General features: G+C 49.6%; 1 protein-coding gene across 1 annotated transcript in view; it reads left to right on the top strand.

The window, feature by feature from the left end:
* Nucleotides 1-1,959: 1,959 nt before the first annotated feature.
* Nucleotides 1,960-24,639, top strand: part of ZSWIM5 (zinc finger SWIM-type containing 5) — a 98,883-nt gene continuing 76,203 nt past the window's right edge. The window contains exon 1 of the mRNA XM_042786368.1: nucleotides 1,960-2,696. Coding sequence (XP_042642302.1) covers nucleotides 1,982-2,696 — 715 coding nt within the window. The 5' untranslated portion in view covers nucleotides 1,960-1,981. The remainder of the gene's footprint in view (nucleotides 2,697-24,639) is intronic.

Genomic DNA, 24,639 nt, shown 5'->3' with positions numbered 1-24,639 from the left:
AATAACATGCTAACCCCCCAGAGACAGGCTGGCCAGCCATTGCACCGACCTTGCTTTGATTTGAGTCTGGATTGTATGTTTTATGCAGTGAAAAGTCAGCTCATTGGGAATGAATAACATCCCTGCTCAGGCTGAAGTCTAAAATCCTCCTTATTGGCACTGTCTGGGGACAACGTAAGGAAGGACACTCAAGGTTGTCACTAGGTGAGCTCTGCAGAGACTGTTGACGGAGGGACTGGACAAGCTGGGGTGCTGTGTCCCAGCTCTCATGCAGGTTCACCCCCTGCCCGAGCAGACCCGGTGGCTGAGGGGAGACACGGGTGCCAGCAGAAGCTCCTGGGCAGTTGGGCTGCTGGAATGCTGGAGCCTGCAGCCTCCATCATCGTCAGAGCTTAAGATCCTGCTGGACTGGTCTCTGCCGGGAAGGTGTGCTCTACCTTGGGGCAGGAGAGTGCTTTGGGATGGCCCCTTGAGCTCCCTCTGTGCAGCCAGGGAGGGGCAGAGATGGATGAAACCTTTCCTGTCCCCCCAGGTCCTGCTGCCACCACAGAGAGCAGACAGAGGTGATGGGCAAAATGCTGTGCTCGCAAGTGCTCCCTGTCGCAACAATCCCTCACGGAGAGCGAAATGCCCTTCAGGGTTAAAGAAATGGGGATGTGATTCCTGGGGACAATGTCAACAAATTGTGTGTAGCTGCTGCACGCAGCCAGGGCCTGCCACTGGTTAGCACTGATTATCTTCAACAAGACCAGCAGCAGCAAGGAACACCTCAGCCTTCAAGGAAAACCTCTTCCTGACCTTCATCGATTAGCATGAGGCTTATTCTCTAAAATGGAGATTTCTCATTGCGGTAGCTCTGCTGGTTCTCACTACCTGCCTAAGATCTGATTCCTTCCCTCCGAGTCCTGCAAGGGAGACCTTGGGCTTGGAGGTACCTTGTGGCATAGCAAAGGTGCATAATTATTTCCTGTTGCCTAATTGCATCGCCCTGTTATTCCAGGAAATGTACTCTGGCTCTGTCAGTAAGAGTAAATAGGAGATCTCTGCAACAAGGGAGTAACCGGTAATGGTCTAGATGTGACTGAACTGCAGATAGAAAGGAATTGGTCTTAGATTCAAAAAGCACTGGGAATAACAGCAAGAAAACTGAACTCTGAGATCTGTGAGCTCTGCTCTTCCTCAGAGGTTTGTGACTTAAAATTAGACAGAGGGAAAGAACGGGAGTGTATTTCTGGGGTGAATCCTGTGTCCCACTGGGCACAGCAGCAAAGTGACCAGCCCCGGTAGGGCAGCACTCTCCGCATTGGCCCCACGCTGTGCTGGTCCCCGGGGTGCTGCCATCACCCTCTGCTGAAGCAAAGGCTGGCGAGGGGTCAGGTCCCTGGATTTTGGGCTGCCGACTCGGGCGGTATGTGCTGAAGGCCCTCGCTTTAATGCGACCCCACCTAAGAGCACAGCAGAGCTCTGCGGGCGCCTGCACTGCCTGTGTTCCTTCGTCTTCTCTCCCGAAGGCCGAGTGTGCCACAGGACCCGGTATTTTCTCTGCACCCGAGGATGCTGCAGTGATGTGCGGGATGAGCATCTTTACTGCAGGGCTTTAAAAGAAAAAAGCAAACCCTGATGCCCACTGAAGGGTAGGGCGTTACTCTCTGCTCTGCTACCCGGTGTAAACCCGAAGGGACGGCCAGGAGGGCACCGGGGAGGACCCCTGGGGGCCACCCCCTCCCCGCCCAGTGGAGCCGACACCCCGCCCGGTGCAGCTCGGAGTGGGGGGTCCGGCGGCGGGCGGGGGGGGGCTGCGGAGCGTCCCGCCCCGGCGGGGGCCGGCTCCCGGCCGGCGGAACCACCCCCTCCAGTCTCCACCCCCGGTCCCCGTCCCCCTCCCCGCCTCGTCCCGTCCCCCCCCCCCCCCCCCCTCCTCCTTCCTCCTCCTCCTCCTCCCCGTCTCTCCTCCCCTCGCCCGGCTCAGTCGGTCGCAGCCATGGCGGAGGGAGGAGAGGGAGAGGAGCTGCTCCGCCCGCCGCTGCCCGCCGGCGCCCCGGGCCCCAAGCGCTTGTGCTCCCGGGCCTGCCCGGCGGGGGGCACCGGGGCCGTTCACCCCCGTTCCGGGGCCGCAGGGGCCGGCGCGGGGCCGGGGGCGGGGGCCAGCGGGGCCCCTCCGGCTCTGCCCGGCTGCTGCCCGGCGGCGGCGGGGCCGGCGGGGGCGGCGGCGGGGGGACCGGCGGCGGCGGCGGCGGCGGCGGGGCCGGGGGGCGGCGGCGGCGGCGGCGGCGGCGGCGGCGGCGGCGGGGCGGGCAGCTTGCTGCAGCCCGAATCGCTGCTGGACGCGGCGGCCAAGCGGGTGGCGGGGAGCTGGGCCTTCGAGCGGGTGGAGGGCCGCTTCCAGCGCATCCCCGAGCCCGTCCAGCGCCGCATCGTCTACTGGAGCTTCCCCCGCAGCGAACGGCAGATCTGCATGTACTCCAGCTTCCAGCCCGGCCGCGCCGCCGCCGCGTCCCCCGCCGGCGCCGCCGCGGGGGGACCCTCCGCCGCTGCCGCTGCCCCCGCCCCGGCCGGCGAGGAGAGCCCCGCCGCCGGCCCGCCGCCGCCCGCCGCCCCCGCCGCCGCCCCCGCCGCGCCGCAGGGCGAGGGGCTGCCCTTCCGCCGGGGCATCCGCCTGCTGGAGACCGGCGCGGTGGACAACGTGCTGCAAGTCGGTGAGTGCCGGGACGGGGCCCCCGGGGGCGTGTGCGTGTGCGTGTGTGTGTGTGTGTGTCCGTCCCCCTCCCCGCCATCCCCTCCAAACACTCCAGCCTTTTGTCTGGCGCGGTTGTGGTTTGACAGGAAAATCCTGCCCCGGGGGCAGGGACCGCCCTGTGCTCCTCTGGGAAGATGCCGGTTTTGGGGTTGGAGAGGGGTGGGGGGGGGGGGGGGGGGTGACACCCCCCCCCCCCCCCACCTCCTCCTGGTGAGAAGTGTGTGTGCCCCGGTGTCACCGGCGGCTGCCCGCAGCGTGGACGCCGTCCATCCAGCCCCTTGCGAGTGGGAAAATAAAGCCATTCCCCCCCCACGCAAGCGCCCGTCCGGGATTTGTATGGAGGGCACGCAGCCCTACCTGCCCCTCCCCCCCCCGCCGCCGGGGTCCCTCTCCCCCCCCCCCCCCCGAGCACCCACACTCAGGCTCCCACGGGTGTCCTGACCCTTCCACGGGGAGATGCTTTTATATACATAATGCACCTCTGTAGCAGCGTTGAGCGTTTGTCTTTGTCTTCCCCATCAGGGGCTTTCCCCCTTTGGAAAAATCTCGGGGGGCGGGGGAGGGGGGGGGGCATCTGCCCCCTCGCTTTCCCCTTCCCAGCCACCCCACACCAGCACCTTTCGGGGGGGCCGGCTGGTGGAGGACGGAGGGGACGGTGGGTGCCCTGGGCGGCCTGGTGCGACGCGCGGGTCGGGGACGGGTGCGCACGGCCTTCTCGCTGTCCTTCGGTGGCGAAGGGGCCGTGGGAATGATGGTGGGAATAATGGCATCGTGTTTTCTCTCCATGGGCAGGTGGCTTTGTGTGCGCTGGCAGAGGGGGGATTGTTGGAGAGGAAATGTTATTCCTCTTTCCCACCCCCCCCATCCTTCCAGCCCCTGTCCCCATCTGAAATCCGCCCTATATCTGTATATGTTTAAAGAGAAACAAATTGTGGTGTTTTACATAAAATAATCCGCTCCTGGTTGTTATTGGAAGTGATTGAAATGTGCGTTCCCATTAAAATGACATTAGGCTAGAATTTGTTTTGCAAATACGAAATGTAAATTCGTCTTGTGCCAGGGTATGGCGTGAATGAGTGAAGGGAGGGTGGTTTTTGTTGTAAGGAATGGTTAGTTTGGCTGTGTTTATTTAAAGAGCCCTCCTTCCTTTTGGGGAAAAAAGCTGCTTAAAAAAAAAAAAAATCCCATTTGGTACAGTTTACATTCAGAAGAGCATTATCAAAACATTTTTCCATTTGAGATGTGAAAATAGGAGACAGCAGAAGAATTCTCTTTCCATCTCTGAGGATATGCCATGAAAATTCCTGCAACACAAAAGGTTTTTCTCCGAGTATATGATTATACCCTTTTTTTGGATGAATTAACATTTTGTAAGGGCTGTGTTAAGATGATTAATTATTCTCTTTAAAATACTCTGGAACTCAAAAACAAATTATTTTTTTAGAAGGAGAGGAATAGCTCTTCAGGAACTTTAAAATTAGGAGGGAAGGGAAAATAATAGCTTACTGTGGGCGATGCTTGATTGACCTGCCCACCAAGGTGTGGATGCAGTGAGCAGCTGGCGTGGGAAACGGAGGTAACAGTTGCCTAAAACCAGGGCTGGTTCTGTACAAAGGAATTTTCTTTTTCGATGAAATTTTAAATTTACTTATCTTTCAAACGTGGCTCTGATGAGGCTCTAGCCAGTGCCGCGAAGGATCTGGGTGAGTGCTGGGGTCAGGTGCCTGTGGGACACGCGGAGCAGCCCCATCCCAAAGTGATGGCCAGTGCTGGCACCCGGCACCACGCGTGCCCCGTCCCCCTGCGCTTCCCGCTGCTGCTTTGGGCGAGCCAGAGGACAGGGAGGATGGTCCTGGCTCTGGTGTTCCATGTCCCCTGACAAGTCTAAACCATCTCCCCAGCTTTGAAATCGGAGCTCGTGCCCATTGTCCTCCGAACCGTCAGCTTTTTAGATGAAGCAGCATGTTCTGGAAGCGCTTGCCGCAAAGTCGGTGGGTGATTTATCTCTTGTTTTTACAGCCCCAAAGGGGCGTGCGGGATCCTCACCAGGGGAGTCTGCCTTCGGAGCAGGGGCCTTCGGGTCTTGGCTGTCGTGTGGGTCCTCTTTGGGCGGCAGCGGGTGGGTGATGCGGGGCCGGACACCCCTCTTTTTGTCCCCGGAGCAGTCCTGTCACAGCAGTCCCTTGCAGCCCTGAGCTAGGGGAGGAAGATTTACATCAGACAAAAGGCTGTGAAGAGCTGCAAGTTTATCCGGGGCGGGCGGGAGACATAGCTGAGATGTCCTCTGCCAACTTTCCACATCCATCCTGCGGATGCTGCTGGAAGGTGAGGTGGAAGAGCTCCAGCCACCGGAGACACAAACACTTTGTGGCTGTGTGTGTGTGTTTGCAATTAAGATAGGAACTTGGTTGTCAGCTTATATGGGAACCATTATGTCTTGGAAAAAAATAAAACCCCAACTCTGGCTTACTTGATGCTCACCAGCTCTAAATCAAAACTACTGTTCCCCTCTAAGGATCTCTTTAATGGACACCGCCAGCTCCCGGCGTCACGACCTGAGGTTTGCACAGTTGAGATTTGCTGTTAATAAAGATCAGATGTTTGTACAGTTGTGTTTCTGACTCAGACCTGTGAAAAAATAAGGATAGTACGGATGTGAAATTCCTTCTCTCTGTGGTTGGAAAAATCTCTTTGAAAAATTGAAAGCCAAAATCCAAGAGGAATGACCTTCTGGAGATGGAAGATGGTGTGGAGGGGTGAGGGTTGTACTTGTGGGTACAAACTGCTTCGGGCTCCAACTCTCTTGTGCTTACAAAGCTGGCAGATCTGAAAAAAGCATATATGCCACATTATCAACCAATAATTCCTTCATGCTTAGTAAAACTTAAACGAGGCTTAAACCCTGATCTCACTGGAGTCATTAAATTGATTTTTTTTTTTTTTTTTTCCCCTGCTCAAAGAAAGATCTTGGATGTTGAACACAGGCATCTTTGTCTTCTTAAAAACTGCTTTATTATTATGTGTACAGATCCCGTCTTTGTGTGTGTGTGGTGTGTGGGTGTTTTTTTTTTTTTTTTCTTTTAATTTTTAGACAAATGACAAAAGCATGCAGGAAAGGAATGCAGAAATGCCAGGCTTAATATAAAGCATGCAACTGCACTGCATGCCGGGAATCCTAAAGGATACAAAACCTTTAATGACGGCGGTTAATTTTTAACAAGTTCACTTGCATAAATATTTATGAACAAAAGTTTTTACACCATTATCTCTTGGGTTTTTGGAGAGAGAAAAGACCTTTGGTGGATTTTGACAGTAGGCTGTGATCCAGCAGAACAAATTCATGTTTCTCGCCTGCGCTCCCCAGTACGATATAATACGGTTTGCCCTCGACTCGTCATAGCTGCCGGTGGGTGGGCGAGTGTCCGTGGCAATTTTAGGTGGGAGTTCTCCTTTTTAATTTCTTTTATGATTACTCATGAGAGGAAGCATCGGGCTTTGTGTTGTTCTTTGAGTTGTAACCAGTCACTTAGGAACCTATATGGTGTGTGCTGCTTACCCGCAGATAAGCCTTTGTGCCCTGACGGGAGGTATGCAGTCCAGCCATAAGTACATAGGCAGAATTTACTTTTGCTGTTAGAGTAACAATGAAGCTTTAAAATGCACTGGCTTTGTAAACACTTGGAGGGAGCCTGTTTTTTTCAAACCTGCAATTAATTCTGGATGTTTTATCTGATGATTTGCAGGGCAGTCCTGGGTACCTTCCCATGGTTCCCAGTGCTGTGATTAGGCTGGACATCCAGGCATGGGGGATTTTCTGACCCTGCTTCAACAGCCTTCTGCCTGAGCAGAGGCTAAGCTAGACCTGATACCTGTAAATAATACCTGAAAATGCATTTTAATTGAGGGAGTTTTGATTTGAAAGCTTTTTGTTACACTACGGTTTTCAGCTTCTGTTGGTGTACATTTGTAATGATGCCTGTTGAAATGCAGCTTCAGAGGTAAAAATACTGATGGGTACCTATGACCTTATCATGGTTGAAACAACTTTTAGTTTTTCTTCCAAAACTACTTCTAGTTTTTTTTCAGATTCCCCCCCCAAAAATGCTCACTTTTAGGTGAGCATTTGGTTTTCCCTCCCCTGTGGTACTGGGCAGAGCCTAAATTTGTATCCAGTTGTTTTTAAGTCTAGGTGGTGTGCTGTTTTATAGGGCTGTTTATTTTGGGCTCTCTAGGGCCAGTTGTGGTTGCTTTTGTTTTATGTAAAGATCAGGCTCCTCCTGGGTCTAAGTTTAAGGCTGTATCCAGTGGGAGCAGGTTTGGAAGGAATGCCGTGGGTTATGAAATGTATTTTTTTCACATCAAAACCCAGTATCCCCTCTCAGGGGGACTAAGGGAGTTTAATTTTTCTGTATCCTCTTAGTTTTTGGGTGGGGCAGTTGTTGTACAACATGTTTCCAATTTGCTAATTAATTTTTACTTTTATTTTTCTTTATGGGTAGCTTACTTTATCCTACCATATATGTTAAAATACTTCAAACCACATGAAAGAGACCAGCAGAAATTCATTAGCTCTATCATGATGGAAACTGTTGAACATTTTAAATAAACATTAAGCTCTTTACTTTTCTAATTATTTTTTTCCTTAACATATATAATTAAAACAAAGGATTATTGGGTATTTAAAACTTACGATCTGTTTATTGCTTCTTCCTCATAGGTGAGATGTTTCTTGAGCATGTTCTGGACTGTATTAGAGAAACTGGAATTGGAGATGATGAAAACCACCAGAGTTTCTTGCTGGTAGTGCAGGGAGAGCTAGGAAGACTTTGACAGCTGGAATTTTAACTTTTTTTCCTTTTCAAGCAGATTTATTTATTGGCTTTTGAGTCTTTTAAGAGTATAAACAGACTCTCTGAAGCTGGGATGTCTTTTTAACTATGTGGTTAATTACTCCAGGCAAAATGATACTAGCTTAAAGAGGCTAGAGACCTGAAAAATAAAGCACAAGATATTAAATATTTAGTTTTGGTTCTAAGAATAAATAGGTTTGAAGCATTTTTCAGAGAGCACATGTGGCAAGTCCTGGTTTCTGGCTTGAGCAGGCAGTAGGAGTTTATTCTCAGCTTGCCTGTGCTTTATAAAGCTTAGCCCAGGTGAAAAGCCAGCTTTCTCCGCTTCCAACTCGTGCATCGTTCACAGCAGATTTTAATTTTTCCTGCATCTAGAGGGAATCTTTTAGGAAATATTTAACTGTGCTAAAACTGCAGTAACATAAACCACATGTGCCTGCGTGCTTTGTTTCTGAAGCTTTGTGCAGGGGAATGTGCTTTGCTGTTATTTGACGCTTGCTTTGATGTTAGATGTTTTATGATTAGTCCCTCTAACCTCAGATAGGACTTTTGGAAAACTTAAATGAGCTTGTCTGTCAGATAGCTCTGTGAAGTCACATTCAGCTGTGAATCGCCTCTTGTGGTGTGTCAGCTTTTGGAAATATATATATTGAAAAAAATAACCTTGGTAACATTAGGGTGGAAGAAAGAGTTTGTGGGTTTATGTGTTTCCTTGGCCTATATGTGAACCTAGCCCTGGAGGAGGATCTGGTCCATGGGGGAGGTGGTGAGTCTTCGGTGGTTTTGGGGTTGTGTCCTGCTCCCATCTGGGGTTAGCTCTGATGAACGGCAATGGCCAACCTTCTGCTTGCATTTAATTTTGAGGGGGTTTGCGTTTAGGTGGCACGGACAGCTCTGTGTTTAGCAGTGATGCAGGTTTTCCACCCCATTGCCCTTGAGGCTGGAGGAGCTCATGCAGGTGAGGAGATGAGTGCGGATTTCTGGAAGATCAGCATCTCTTCACCTTCTCAAAATGCCAAGACCAGGGATTTTCGGTGAGAGGCCAAGGCTTGTTGCTGCATGATGATGCTTTGTGCTTGAAGCAGGTGAATTGACTTCTGGAGATGTAGGGGTGTTGCTGTTTCTCCCGGGGGTATGAGGCTTTGAGTTCTCTTCCTCTGGCCACTCTCTGAGGAGCCAACCTCACATAATGTCCCGGGCGAGGTGGTGGGGAAGGAGCCTTTGCTTACTCCCCTGTCTCTTTGCAGTGCTTGTTTCTTCTGGTGTGGCAGTGGATGAAATTTGCTGGAGACCTGGGAAGGTGGGTGCTGGGGTCCTCTCCTGGCTTTGCGCAGCAGGAGGCAGGTGATGGTTGAGCCTCTGTTTCCTCATCAATCTCCCCATCTGTGGCTGGTGTTGGTGACTTTATTTCGCAAGGAGCCAGGGGTGTGGAATAGCTATCTCGAGGGTATTAAAATGAACTTGTAGTATAATCTAACTTGCATTTGATGCTGTCTTGAAGAGGTTATGTCCTAGAGTTGTCATATTCCTGGTCTTCTGGGGATGAGAGGAGGGGGAAAAAAGTAGCTCCTCTGAGTAACTGGTTCCTGCCTTTGCTGGGTCCTGGCTTTCTCCAGCATCAGCATCAATAGAAATCGATCTGTTTTCTGGTGAAAGCAAAAACTCAAAGACACCAAACCCTGGCTACGTTAATAAGTGCCTTAAGACAAGTCTACCTTCTGGATGGAGCCAGTTTTGGAGCCAGGACATGAGATGGCAGTGGGGAGCTCTCCCTGTCCCCCCGCAGAGCTGCAGAGGCCCTGGGGATGCTCTCCTGCATGCTCAGAAGAGCATAACTGAGCACTGTTTCATTTCTCGCCTGGCGTTCACAAGGGTAGAGTTTGATGTACAGGCTTGACCCTTGACTTCTTGTGCCTTTGCAATGGGAGTATGGAAGGGGCTTGATAGAATCTTGCAGACAGCACAGGTCCTGAAAAATCACTTATTGGGGGGATGAGGGGAAAGTATCTTCATGGTTTTACAATGAAATGTCCCTGGAGTGAAAATTCAATATTTCAAAGGCTTTGCTTTTTTTTTTTTTTCAATCCTGATGTTTAAGTATGAATAGTTTCCACTTGGTTGGTGCGGCAGGTGTGCTTTATTAAATGCCGAGGATTCACCTGTGCACGACACCACTACATTTCTCTCCAAATGGATTTTCTAGCGCTGCATTCTAAGAGCATTTGCTTTTTTGTCTCAAGCTTACGGCTTAGGATTTTCTACAGGATTGGGGTTAGTCCTTGTAAAATGGTGCATTTAAAGTAATGCACAAATTAACAAAATCCTGGGCTTTTACTTGTCACATTCTAGGTGCACATCACCAGGGATTTTTTCTTTTTTTTTTTTTTTTCCTGCCCCCCCCTTCATTTCTCACATCATTAAAGCCACGAATGCGCTTAGGAGGCAGATCTTCTGGGATGCCAGCTCGGAAGGGTTGCACGTGGATATGTTGGTCCAGCTTGTCGCCTGCAAATGTCCTGCTGCCGTCGCCCCTGAGTTAAAATAGGGGAGAGGGGTCCGTGTCCCCCTTGTGATGCCCTGCTTATCGCTGGATGCCCATAACGAACTGCCTGCACCTACACCACCCAGATTGCTTGACCGAGACCCACGAATGGTTATTGAGGTTTGCTCAGTGGGATGCAGCGTGGTATCTGCCTGGCTGCTGCCTTTGCACCTTCGCAGCTGCTGGCGGGGAGGGATTCCCCGTGGGAACGCTGGAGACTCGGTGTCTGGGACCTTGGCAAGGTCAGGACAGGCTGTGCCTCCACTCCGGATGCCTCCAGTAGCCCTGGCCGCCATCCTTCAGCCGATGCTGGCGTGTGGGTGACTGCTCAGGACGCCAATAATAGCCATTACTGGTTGTTGGTGTTATGTGGGTTTTAAAGGCAGGGATTGCAGAAGGTGCTGCGTGCTGCGCCCTGGCTGTGGCTGTGCGGCTGCCTTGATGAAGACAAGTGCCCTGTCAAAGGGGTGGCAGAGCAACAAATGGGTTCCCGAGATAAATAAAATTTGCATTAATGAACTACAATGGCTTTGGGTGCCAAATTAAAAGAAGTGTGTCTGGAGGATGAAAAATAAATGTATTTTCTCTCTCACTCGTTGATTCTCGTCTCTTTCTGATGATACAGAAAATCAAAAGAAATTTTTAATTTTTTAAAAGCCAGTTGTGTTTATTTTGGTAACAGTTCATTGGCTGCTCTGTGTACAGAAGCTTTCTCTTGAAAGTACTGAAACTATATTAAAAGTGCTTTTGGCTGTCATCTTTTATTTTGCTTCTCCTTCGTTCTTTTCCCAAAGCTGGGTCGTTACTGTATCAAATGCTCTGAAACTGTCTGGTAGAATTTTCCCTGCGGTGCTCCTTATAAACTGGAAATAAAAAGGGAAGAAATTGCAGGATTTGGATTTCTGCAGCTTTTTTTTTTTTTTTTTTCTCCCCCCTCTGTGTGTGCATGTCCCATTGAAGTCTGAGCAGCTGTCTCCATCCGCACAGCCCGCTGATGGCATGCACAGATCTGTTTCTTGTGATTAAAAGGAGAAATAATACCCCAGTGTTCAGAGAGGGGTTGGGGGGGGTGGGGGTGGTGGTGAGCAGCCCCTGGGGAGCTGCGCTTCTCCCCTCCTGCCTGCCCCTGCCTGCTTGGCCCAGGGACCAAGGGAGCTGGCAGCCCGGCTGCTCCTCCCCACATCCTCACTGCTTTACATCCCTGCGAGAAATGCATCCCGTGCTGCTCGCGGTGAGCTGCCCTGCTGCAGCATCTCCGCCCCGGGTGGGCTCCTCCACCCTGCACTGGCGACCTGCAGAGGCCCCGGGGTTTTTATTCTATTCTAAGGATGTCGAAACATTTCGGCGGCGCTGCAGCCGCTCGCTACCGGCGTACTTTGAAAAACACCCAGCTAGTGTTGAGCATCTGTCTGTGAAGGGGGAGGAAATCCCCCCCCCCGTTATTATTTCCCCCTGATTGTCCTTGCTTGGTGTGGCTTTGGCTATTATGGGTTTGTAAAATAGAACTATATATGACCTTTTATCTTACAAGAAATAGGTTAAGCCATTTTTAAAGAAAGTGATGGAGTCAGCAGTGCTGCTGAAGGAGTTGCTTTCGCATGGTTGATAGGCTGTGAAGCCGTTCAATGGACTTTGGTTTCAGAGACAATATCTGTTTAAATTAATCTTTGTCAGATACATGCCACTGCAGACAATTCAAATTCCATTTGCTTTCTGATCTCATAACAAAAAAGCACCTTACACTGGTTCTTTTATTGTAAAATTAACTTTTGTCTGTGTGTCCTGGAAACAGGGGTGGCATAAAATCTAGTTAAAAGGCTCTGTTATAGGAGGATTCTGTTTCTTTGTACAAGGCGGACTTTTTTTTTTCCTCCTTCTTTCCCCTGCGTGCATTTAAAAAGAAGACGAGTGTTTGAGATAGATTAGGGAGAATGCCAGCAGATGGACCGATTCTGTTGTTGCTGCTGGCAACCATCTAAGCAGCCATTTTGAACAATGCTGATACCGGGGTACTGATAACACAAAGATGAGGATGGGATAAATATCCAGCAAGTCCCTTTCTCCCCGCCTGCTCCTCCTCCCTCCCTTTCACGCTGCCGCTGCAGCCCTGTTATTAGAGAACCCGATTGTTTCCAGAGAAATGCTTCATCCTCTTAGCTGGGCTGGTGGACGTCTAGCATTGCTTATCGCCTTGATTTTCCTCACGGTTGGTGGAGACACTGGCAGAGCAGCCTCTCCCAAGGGTGCCTGCTGCATGGGTCCTAAGGGGAATGGGATGTTTGGGTGCTTTGCAGTCGTGATGCTCTTTCCTCTATCCTAATAAATCGTGAGGTATTTGGCTCTTTCTGTATAAGTGGAGGCAGTTTCCTTCCCTCCTTATGCACGTTTTAAGTGCTTAATTACAAAGTGTGATGGCATGTGAGGGGAGTGGATGCTAGGGTTTCAGGAGTTGCACCATGATCTAAATGAGCTTGAGATTTCCTTTTTGCCAAAACAATTAGTATGGGGCTGTGATTGCAAATTGAGGGTATCCCCTTTGCCCATAGGCTAGTCTGCTCCTACCCTTCTCCCACTCATGTTATCTGCTCGCTCTTGGCTATCTGGGTCATGTTCATGTCCCGGACCTGCTGCTCTTGGAGCTTTTTAAGGCCTGTACTGTTATGTTTGGACTGCTGGAATCAGTGGCCTTGTCTCTCTCTTTTGTTTCTCATCTCTAAGAAACCCTTTCATGGATCAGGAAAGCCCAAGCAAGCTTCATCTTTTCCTAGCAAATGTCAGAAAGGCTGCTTTGTGTTTTGCAGGAGGAGTTGGGGCAGGATGAGCATGGGGTTGTTCTGGGCAACCTGCTGGGCTTTGCCCTGGGCTCGCTGTAGTGTAGCATGGTCCTGAACGTGTGATCTGCAGAGCTGGCCAGGGGATGCCCTGTAGCCCTGGCCGTTCGGTACAAGAGTGTCCACGGGGTTTGAAGGAGCTCAGCAGAGCTGCCAAGCATCTTGGATGGGAGAGGTGCCTGTGGCATCTGGGGCCGCTGTAGGAAGAGCGAGGGCAGTGGGTTGGGAGGCAGCAGGTAGCGTTCGGTTGCCGTTCGGTGTCCGAACACGCTGTGCATAGGAATGGCCTGTCCCCAGGTCCCCTCACCCTTACTCCAGGTAAGGCTGCCACGTTGTCTGCTGCAAACCCCTCTGCAGCGTTTCTGCCGCCTGGGAGCAGGAGGTGGCCCAGGCAGCCAGAGCCAGCACGGTGACAGGAACGCCGGGCGGTATTGATACTGCTGCCTCTGGTTCTTGAAGTGCTTTGGGTCAAGGAGTTGCAACCGATTTCCAAATTGAAAATGTTCCTGGAGCTGCAGGGCCCTGCGGGGAGCTGAAGGTGAGCAGCGGTAGGCTGGTGTGTTCTTGCTGCCTTCCTTGCACGGGTGCAGACCACGGGCTGAAACTTTCCCCTGTTGACATTGCACTATCTGAGACCTTTACGTGTGAGGTGATGCTCTTACTGCAGATTTTTTTCCAGTTAAAACTTCTTTGGGGTTGAAAACTGTGCAGATAAGTCTCAAAGAAATATGTATAGAATAGAATCATGGAACATACATGTAATTATACACAGTAGATGAAACTTTACTGTAAAGCAGTAGATGTAAGAATTAAAAAAAGGGGTTGGGCAAGTATTTTATGGTTTTCCTTTTTAATTTGTCCTCTATTATGTTTTGAGGTAAACCTTATATTTGTTTTTTTCCAGTTGGGAAATACCTCCTCCGTCCTGAGTCTCCACTCTTTTAAGCCTGCCTTATTTGATCCATAGACTGTGGACTAGCCATATTTGACATACTTGCTAAAACAAGGGACATCTGGCCTCAAAGGCGAAAGATCAGGCTGTAAACTCCACTTTGGAAATGTTGTTATGGGAAGTTGTTGAGGTTGGCCAAGCTCTCTGAAGACCTGGACTGAGACTGGGGGGTCTCAGCAGGTTGACTGTCTCTAAGTTCAGCTGGCATCGTTGACAGGTGGTTTTTAGTGCACTTGGAGGGCATCAGGGCCTAGTGTGGTCCCCAGCCACCTCTTCTCATGGTGGCTTCTGCTGTGTTGCTTGACCTGTTGTGTTAGGAGAGAACTTCTGGAGACTGGAGGATGGGTGAGGAAAGAGTGCATGGTCTGTTTTAAGCAGATACCGGCTTTGAAAGGTGGTGAGTGGGGTGATGAAGTGTGCTCTTCCACCCCTTTGGCTCATGATGAGGTTGGACCCTAAGAGCTCCTGCAGGTTTAGGTGGAGAGGAACTGTGACCAATGTGTGACCCAGTGTGATGGTGAACTCGGTGGCTTGTGGTGTGCTGCTTCTGTTCGCTTGCTTCCCACTGTGGAAAATATTACCAAGAAGAGGCGCAAAGCAGGTGCTTGTGAGGATGATCAAAAATGAGCAGTGGGGTTTGGAGTGCTTTTAAGCTATGCCCTCTGAAATGGTGCAGTGGAGCTTAGCACCGTTGCTCTTTTCCAGAGCCTCCTAGATGGCATGAAAATGTGCATTGCCTCCCTTTCCTAGAGCTGTCTCCATCTCTTACTTCTAATGAGTTTCATTCAGTCTGCTTCAGCTTCACGAACCTTATCCCACTACATAAAATTCATGTTTTTTTGGCTAAAGCCCCCTCAGGTGTGCTTGATAGCAGCCAGTTTTTGTTTGTTTTGTTTTTTTTTTTTTTTTTGAGATCAAGAAGCATGTTCAGACAGTGGTTTGACGTTGCTGGTTTCAGAGCAGGGACACAGCACCTTGCTGTTAAAACCTGCCTACAGCACTCTGTGGCGCAAGGAGAGCGGCTTCTGAAACCACCTCACCAAACGGACGGTGAAGATCAGCACGCGTCCTTGCTTTCTGCTGCTTTAGGGTTGGGGTGGATGAGGAGGTGTCTGGCAAGGTCAGGCTGTTCCCATTCTGGTGAGGCATACTGGGAGCAAATGTTTGCTTCCCAGTTTGGAAGTTGCTGGTTATTTGGGAAAAGATGGTTTCTGGTCACCTCCTGACCACATTGCTGGGGGCGTGTGGAAAGAGTGGGTATCTTCAGGTGCATCGCTCTGTCCACTTTGTATCACAGCCCTCATACAGTGCAAACATCCATTATCTCTAAAATTCAGCACCTTAACTTTGAAAGATTGCCATGCCTTGTGCCTTGCTTAAGCTGGAGGTTATTTGCCAGTGGCTCACGGTTGGCTGCCTTCCCCGTGGGGTATCTGAGGGGCAGAAGGGGAGCTGGAAGTGTGTTATGATGGGTGTTGTGCTTGCTGGGAGAGGGATTAAAGAGAAATTTTGCTCCGTTGTCTTTCTGTGTGTTGTGATAAAAATCTCCTGTTACTTAGGCCATGGAAAATCATAAAAACTTACAAAAACTGGACAAGATAAAGATGAATGATTAGATGTTCCAAACCATGGCTCAGCTCTTCTACTTTCAATATAGAAAAGAGGGTAGATGGTGTGGTGGAATGACTTCGTGGGAATAGTCCAAATGGGGAGCTTTTGCTTGAAAGCACTAGTTTTTCAAGAAGGGTGAGCTTCTGGGTACCAAGGGCTCTTCCCAATAACACCGATGCTTTGTTCTTTTTTGTGCTTGAGTAGTGCATGTGAAATAAGACTTAGGCAAAAAGGATCAAGTCAAATGAAGTCAGTGCGGGAAATCAGGGCTATGCCACGCTGGAGACCTGCTCCTGGGCAGACAGAGTTCAGATGTTGCCTGTTTCCTCTTTGGATGGCATTGTCACCCGGCACTGCTGGTGTCACCCAGCACCCCTGGGGGTTTGCAGAGGGGCTTAGCAGTCACGACTGCCCCTCACATGGGGATGCCGTGTTTCTGAGAGCATCCCAAATGGGAGATTGATGCTTTCCGTGTGTGATCGTTAGCTGTCTGAGTTCCCCGTATCTGAAGGAGGCACAAGGCAGCAGTGAGGTCTTCCCTTGCCTGCCTGCCTGGCTTGTTGGCTTGTTTCTGGTGGCTCCTAACTCAGCCCAGAGCCTGTGGTTTGAGCCCTATGGGAAGGACTGGTGCCCGAGAGGGCTGTTTGGATTTTTTTTTTTTTTTTTTTTTACCCTCACCCATCCCCACACCCACACACTGGTCAGCCACACTAAGGTTTCCTGGACTGTGAGGTTTGATGAACCATTAACCTAAAAATGCCCTGAGTAGGAAGAAAATGTTTCCAAGATCTCAAAATCTTGCAAAGCTTCTGAAGTGGAAATGGGAACTGTGGTTTGCCTTGAGCGGCTTTTCTTGCTCCTGGCTCTGCTGTGAACTGGCTTCACTTTGTTGGGTGCAAGGATATGTTTGGGATCTTGCAGAGACGGGAAGGCAGCCCTCCAGGGCCGGGTGAGCCGGAGGGGCCGCCTTCCAAGCAGATGTCCTCTTGGCATGAGGCTCGGCAGGTTTAAGACAGGATGTCCCTGTACTGTGGAGGGCTGAAAGCATTGAAATAAGTAACAGGCTGGGAATGTCTGAATCCAGTTACGAATTCCTGGGGAAGAGGATTTGGCAATGGCAGGCTGTATCAGCGGGCAGGCCCCACGTCACGGGTGGAGGACAGCACCTCACTGTCCTGTGGGCTCTGCCGGGTCCTGAGCCCGGCGTTAATGGGGCAGCGTGGCCGCACGAGCCCCTTCCCGTTCAGGGCAGTGCCAGGTCCAGCTCCAGCGCGGAAGGAGACCACTGCCCTCCTTGTCCATTGCTCCTCCTGTTATTGATCAAGGGGAGGAGCAACTAACTGTGAAGGGTAGGGACTCTTTGTGGTGTTAGTTCGGCACTGCTGCATAAGGCTGTGGCTGTTAAGCCATGGCTGCGAAGAGGTGATGTGGCAAAGTTAAGGGACCGGTGGCCATGGGGATGGCCCAGAGGAGGGACTGGTAGATGCAGTTGTCTGTGAAACTGGAGGATGGGGTTGCCTAGGGTGCAGACACCCAGGTAGGAGGATGTTGGTTTTACTCCAGAGCGGGATTAGTGGCAGTGGCTCAGAGCCTGCCCATCACTGAGTCCCAGAAGTCCTGTTCCTAAGGGCTTTCATAGTGCTGCCCCTACAGCATGGGTGATGCTGCAGCTCAGGAAGGAGCTGCCAGCAGGATCCTGACCCTATTTTCATTAATAGTGATAGCATCTCCAAAGGCTTTGAGAGTTTGACTGGGAACAGAGGCTGGGTTCCTCTGTGTCTGGCAGTGGCCAGCAGCAGATGCCTGGGGAGAAGATTAAGAAACTGGGCTGGAGCAGAGGGATGCTTCCCTGGTTGTGAGCAGCCCCTCCAGCCGAAGGGCTGCCCTGGCCCTCTGCTGCAATGCGGATGCAGAAGGAGATGGCTTGTGAGGGCAGCCCTGGCCTCACACCTCCTGCAGATTATCCCGAAGTCTCCTCGAGGTGTAGCTGCGCAGGCAGTGGGATGGCTGCTCCCCTGTCAGGGACTGCCAGCACAGCTCTGGGATGCAGAGCTGGTGGGGCCAAAGAGATTTTTGGAAACGCCAGCACTTCTTCACCCTATTTCAACACCATCCTGGAGCCACAGGCTGAGGTTTGGGAGAGGGAACCAAAGCTATTAAGAGCTGTGGATTTAATGGGGTGGGAGAACTATGTAATCAAAAAATGGGATGTAGCACCAGTCTCTTCCTTTCCCTGTCGTGATCTTTTTGGTGATCTGACTTGGCTAAATATTTTAACGCTTTTCTAATTACAGGCTGAGTTAAATTCCCTGTGCTAATATTTGAACAGGGTTAGCGGTCTGGAGGAGGTGTCTCTCTGAAGGGCTGCCTCATCTCGGGGTGTGTGGTACATTGTCTGGCCCTCTCCACAATGCCTGAGGTTATCCATCGAGGAATAGCCCCTAGTGTAGGGATATTTGCTGGAAAGATGAAGGGCTCTTCGTCCTCCTGGCTATGACTTTTTACCATGTGGCTTGTTTGCTGTGGGCTGCAATGGAGCTAGGGGTGAAACGTGTGTGCAGAGGATGTCCCATGGACCACGCTGGGTACAACCCCTGCTGCTTGGTAGCTCATGATGCTGAAGTCTGTGAGATCTCCTTGCAACATGGGTCTTGGGCAGCGTTTTTGCATTTGGAGCATGTAGCTGTTATCAGGAGGTTGGGTGAAAGGTTTTCCTCGGAGCTCAGGAGAAAGTGTTTATTATTTAAAAGGGTGACTTGGGGTGAGAGAGAAAGAAAGCGAAGCAGCCTAATCTTGCAATTTAAATATATTCAAAGATTCCCTCTGTTCAAGTTTGGTTCCTAGCCTCGATCAGAAGGAAATGCTGTTAGCTACAGAGTGGAATAAATCGAGGGCACTCTTATCTGTGCAAGATAAATTACTATTGTTTAGGAAAGACACTCCAGGGATTGAAGAATTTAATTAAATACACAGGGATTATGAATATGCATGTAAATTAGACAATCTAGATATGACATGGCTACAACTGCAGGGAATTGTTTGAACTTAAAAGTGTAATCATTCTTTTTATCGGGATGTGGGGATGGGTAACAAATGAGAAGATTCCCCTTCCCATTTGCCTCTGCCTTGGCTGGTCTCAGGTCATTAAGCACTGGGAATTACCCGTCGCGGATCAGCCCTCGACAAACCTGCAGAGATGATGCACTGAAGCCTTTCTCCACCCTAATGAGCCGCTGCAAGAACCAATGGAGAGATGGGGGTTGCGGCAAGGGGCTGCCACCACCCTGACTCAGATGGGGGGTGCGGGAAGGTAGGGGGATGTGGTTTGCCTTCTGCTGAGGAGAGTGCATGCTGCCGGCTCGCTGCCTGCTCTCCTGGTACCGCCACTGGAAAGGAGGATCCTCTCCAAAGGAATTGAAAAGATATTTGCTGTGGTTTCAGAGCATCTCCCTAAAAATCATGGGGTTGGGGAGTGCAAATATTGATCGATCAGCTTTTCTGCCTTTTCCCAGTGCTTTTACACGGGTGCCCCCCTCCGATTTGATCACTGCTGTTTAGAAAGCGGTTTGGAAATCACAAAACGCTTTTTTAGAGACTAAGCTCTAGACCAGCATGAACAAGAGAGGCAAAATTGAAATGTTTCTTAAGAGTCAAGAGTCCCAAGAAATTCAGAATGAAATGTGGCAATGTGCTTTTGCTAACCCTCCCGGTCAGGTATGAGCTCCTTGTAGCAGTCTGGTGTCTGTGCTGAGCCAAGGCACGTTCTTCAAAGGACAGCAATATATGGTGCTGCCTTGAGTGTGTTTAATTTGCAACTCTTAGAGGTGGCATCTAATAACAATGCAGAGAAATATTCTTATGGTTTTCCCCTGTGCTTCCTTTGTTTGACTTCACCTCCATCCACTCAGTTTCATTGTTCTGCTAAAATCAAATTTCTCTATAGTTTGAGTCCAGGATCTGCAACTGAAGAAATAAATTGCTGCAAGCCCCCCACCCTGTGAATTATTTTTAATTCTTAAAGTAGGCAGTGAAATGTGGACGTGATCTGACTTTGAACTTGACTAGTCATTAAAAAAAAATATTAAGGAGATACTGGATCTTGACTAGATGTTTTCCATTTTTTTGTTGTTGTTGCCCCCCCATCTTTCTGTTTTTCGCTTTTCAGGTGGCTGGAGCTGTTTGAGCAGGACCTGTTCTGATGGGGGGGTCCCCACGGACCTGAGGCAGGAGTGGAGCTGAGCCTCTGGCTGGCTTCCTTGGGGAGCTGGGGGTGGTCTGCAGGGCCAGGAGGTGATGCTGCCCTGGGGCACCTTGCCTCGGGGCATCAGCTTCTCCCACCTCCTCCACCCCCTCCAATTGAGGGCTTATGGTAATCGGGAGCTCAGTCCTGTCCTGTTCAAGCCACGTGGGAACAATTCCTATTTATCACTTTGAAAAGGGGATGATTTTCCAACCCCTGGCTCATGGGTTCTGATTAAAAAACAAGAAGAAAAAAAAACCCCACATCTGAAAATGTGAAATATCTAAAGCCTCCACACTGCATATTTTTTCAAAAACCTTGGAAGACCTGCTGTTTTTTTGTCAAGGAAAAATATCATAGTGGTAGAATATTTGTATGGGTGCACAAGAGCATGGAGACAGGTTTGAACCTTTGTAATAAAGTATTTCTAATAAAAATTTAATGTCTGCAAGACAGTGTTATGGCAGCTCATTACTATTAAAGGTCATTTGAAGAGTATTGATCCTAAATGTTACAGCCGAATGTAAACTTTGACTGTTACAGTTATTAATGTATATTTATGATCTATGGGATATGTGTAAAAGGAAAATGAGAATATAAATGGTATGGTGAGCTCATTTGTTTCAGGATTGCCAAAGGCTGAGTTCACACAATTCACCTCAGTTTTAAGCGTGAATGTCGTCTTCATGTTACATAGATTGAACCTGACTTATTTTAATTTTTTTAACTGGCAAAATCTTTTAATCATGCTATAGAAAAGGGATGCTCACTTGAATTTCTGGTCATGTCCATGACACGGCCTGAGCTCTGTGTCTGTTCCTAAATGTATATCGGTAAGCAATATTTTGCATTCAGCTTCCATGCTGACACAGAAGGACCAAGAACTGAACTTTGTGTGTGACCAAATTGCTATCATAAGTAGGATCTCCGAGAAGCATGCATCTACTCTGAATGTGGTTAGAAGGTTATGCCAGTGCAAAACAACTGTGGGTTTTTTTTAATTGAATTAATTAAAAATGTTAAGGTTGTATACTGAGAGCAGGTGGTACTATATTTATATTTTTGCTATACTGTAATGCACCTATGTTTGCACATCTGAGGCAGAAGGCTCTATTCGCAGTAGATTTTAAGGCTCTTTGTATTAAAAAAAAAAAAAAAGAGAAAAAAGAAAAAAAAATACACCAAGAAACCTGTGGTGGCAGGAGGAAGATAAACGGTGCTTGTGATATTTCAAAGTCACATTAATCTTTTTTCTTTCCCCCCCCCCCTTTTTTTTTTTTTTTTCCTTTTAATGTATGACTTTTTACAGGGAAATTGTCTCCTCATGACTGCAGCGGATTAATGTGCACAGATCAGCTTCTGCATTATTTTTCTGTTTTGACAGAGTGGTGATTTTTATACGCGCGTCCCTTTCTGCCAAGATTACAGCTCGTGTTCTTGGAGTTTGGAAGACTTCCCTACCAAGGAACGGGAAGCCGCCTTTCTGATGCACAATGCTTGCAAGAAACTATCCGTGAGCACAGAGGCTGTGGTTTTGGTGGTGAGGATGGGAGCCTACTGGAGGTTGGCGAGGGTGAGTGCCCGGGGCCAAATCCTGGTGTACGTGCTGGGAGTCGTGCCACAGGGCGCTCTGCATGGTGGCATGAAGATGATGATGTGGTAGTTATCTGTCCAGCAAGGTGTGGGCATCCAGTAGCACAGAGGAGACAGCTTTGGATGGGTTTGTGACTGCACTGAGAGTCCTTCAAAAGATCCTGCTGTTCTCCAGGCTTGTTGGTGTCGGTTTGTTTATTTTAAATTGCAGTTAAATATACATTTTTCTGGTGAGCTTCTGTAAAGTTCCACTTAAACAAAAAAGTGGCAACTGAGCCATCTCTGGCCAACCAATGTGAACTGGACAGATTTGGCTTTTTCTTCTTTCCCCATGGCTCCCGCAGTATCTCTAGGCATAAACTTGACGTTGCATTTCTGATGATTGTTGCATCCTGTTTTTAATGGTTTGTCTAGACAGTGCTGACATAACTATGCAAATAGTTTGGTGACCTAGTCTAGAATTAGTGCGCATAAAGAAATCAACCCTCGCTTCTGATGTTTGCAATCAGTTTGAATGACTATATTGTAGCACAACTTAAGAGGGAGGCAGATTTGGAGTTGCTCCAAAGAGCAAGTCGTGAGCAAAACACATCCAAACAAACCCATGTGGTAAATACGTAATGGGTAGGGAAAATGCCTAAATGCAGGTTAGCCAAGGCTTGCTTTGGAACTGCGTGGCAGCTTTATGGAGTCTGGTGTAAAGCTGGATTTCCCCCTTCGTTGGCCCAAAGTTTTTTCTGGGAAGCTCATAACCCAAATTCTAAACTTGGTCTGTGTGATGTGCCCTGTATTTGGAGAAGCTTTGTCAGCATAAAAATAATGTGTTCCTTGCAAATGTCAACTGTGTTGTTGACAGTGCCTTGGATTAGGAGTTTGTAAACTTTGGGATCAGTGGTGTGTTCCGTCAATTAGCTCAGAAATACCTGGCACGTCAGTGCTGGTAACTCTCAGCAATGCAGTTGTACTGGATTTCCACTCTGGTCCTGGCTTTGAGGCCAGTTCCTACAGTGCTTGACTACCACCCTGAGGAGCATGTGACCTGCCTGCTTAAATTACTAATCCTGGGTATTTTAAGATAACCTGAGTCTCCTGAGCTGTAGGGACTGTGTATGGACCATCTCCCTCCCGTCATGGGGTTCGTTGCAATGACAACTTGGACACCCTGGAAGAAGGGTCTACCCTCTGGTCTACTGTAGGATTTATTGGTGCAAACACCTTAAATGCTCCTCTTACTCTTCTTTCCCCTAATGAAACCCCAGGGCAAACGAGCAAAGAAAGATGGCCAGTGAAACGTGTGGATGTGTCCCAAATCAGGTGTTGGGAGCTGGGAAGGTCTCCCACGTTGGTAATTGCAGGAAAGAGCCAGGTGTGGGCTTTATTGGGGAGGGCAATTAGGGATTTGAACAGCCTTCTGGAAGTGGGAGACCTCTCCCACTCCTGCCATGGATGGATGGGAATTGCGTGCGTGGGGCAGCACCGATCCTGCGTTGTGCAGGGGGATGTGGTGGGTCCGGGACCCTCAGCCTGCTGCTCGCCCAGCCTGCGCCGGCTGCTCCCCGTGTCAGGGAGAGGGCAGTGGCGTGGAGGTGGTGTGCAGCTGTGTGCCAGGCTGGGTGTGCAAGGCCTTGGGTGCCTGATGGTGGCCCAGTGACTTTCCATACCCTCGAACCTTTGCAGAAACACCGTTGCAATAACCAAAGGGAACCGGTCATGACATTTCCAGGCTGGCGGGGAGGCTGGCCCGCCCGCCTGCTGCCGTTGGAGGAGGTATTTCATGACTACCCTCAGTTACGTGCTTGAAGAGGGAGGAAACAAATCTTTACTGAATTGGAAACCTTGTGAAAAGGTCACACTTCTGAAAAGCTGTGCATTTTAAGACTGCTCAGCTCTGCAAAGCTGCCTTTGAACTGGAAGAGTGGGAGTTTAACACCCTTGCGACAGCTCTAGGCGTATTAAACCCACAAAGCAGGAGCTGGAACCAGCTATGAAGTTAACTCTTGCCAGGTGCATGGCCTCAGGAGGGGAGAGAAGCCTGTTCCTGGTGGGTCTCCAGGGGGGATGCAGCATCAGTGTGAACCCAACCCTTCTACCAGGCGTCAGAGTATCCACCTGGGAGGGACATGGTGCAAATGGGGGAAACTCCTGTTGTTGCTCAAATTTTGTGGATATTAAAGGGCCATGTAAGGATGTGGTTCCTGGGGAGCTGTGCTGCCCCAGCACCAGTGGAAATACTCAGTTTTTAAAATTAAAAGATAAGGTAAATTTGTTACTTCTTGGGTTTGGTCACTATATTGTGTTCAGTCAGTTTTTTTGTCTTGGAGACTCTCCTGGGCAGGCCAGGACAGCCTGATCATGTTACTCGTTTACTTTTCTGTGATAAAAATACCTTTTTCCTGGCCTGGCTCTTTGGGCACTTGCTCCTTCCCTGTCCCTCTAAATTGCTGACTTCCCAGGGTACCAGTGTCATCTCTGCCCGTGTCTTCTCTGCTCTGCCCTGGCAAAATGAAGGTTCACTCACCCCAATAAACATTGATAGTGAAATTGCTGTTTATCATCCACCCTGCTATTAGCATAGGTAAAATCCCTTCATTATAAGCTATTAGTTTGAGATTGTAGGTGCTAATGGCCCCATTCAGGAGAGCACTAGGCACTTGCAAAATCCTGCTGATGCGAAGGAATTGATTGCTATCGATCAGTCCCAGAGCACCTGCCAGATGTTTTGAAGAGGCTTTAATACTGCTTACAGGGCAGCCAGTCCTTCGTTAACCTTTTGGACCCTTTTGAAGCTTATAGATAAGGAGCCCAGACCCTGTCTGCCTGCCAAGTCAGGACCTGGTCAGATGTGCCCATGGGTGCCCTCTCCCTCTCAGCTGGAAGTTGTCCCCTGTGCCTGCACTGGGAAGCACAACAGGTAGCTTAGCCACTGTTCAGGGTCTCCTCACCTCGCACAGAGCTGTGGACATGTCAGCAGATACATTCTGCATCCTAGTCAAGGGGGTGAGACCATCTTCAGCCACCTAGATTCCCTGGGTTGCAATTCTTTGTCTGCATCCGTAGTGCAAAGTGAACTGGAGAACTGCGGGGAGAACATTTGCTGCAGTGGATCTGGGCCATGGTGGTAGCTGGAGAACTTGGTCTTTCGTGGTCACGCTCTAGCTGAAACCAGTCACCTGCTGCTCATTGTTCCAGGCAAATGCTTTGGGAATGTGACATGGGTTCTCCTGACAGATGTTTATATGCAACCCCCAATCTGTAGCTGAGCTGGAATAAGGTGGCTATGAGC

Source organism: Tyto alba, unplaced genomic scaffold (assembly GCF_018691265.1).
Source record: "Tyto alba isolate M040663 unplaced genomic scaffold, T.alba_DEE_v4.0 Super-Scaffold_1000006, whole genome shotgun sequence".
In the NCBI taxonomy this organism is placed as follows: Eukaryota; Metazoa; Chordata; class Aves; order Strigiformes; family Tytonidae; genus Tyto; species Tyto alba.
This window is presented reverse-complemented; position numbering and strand designations above follow the sequence as displayed.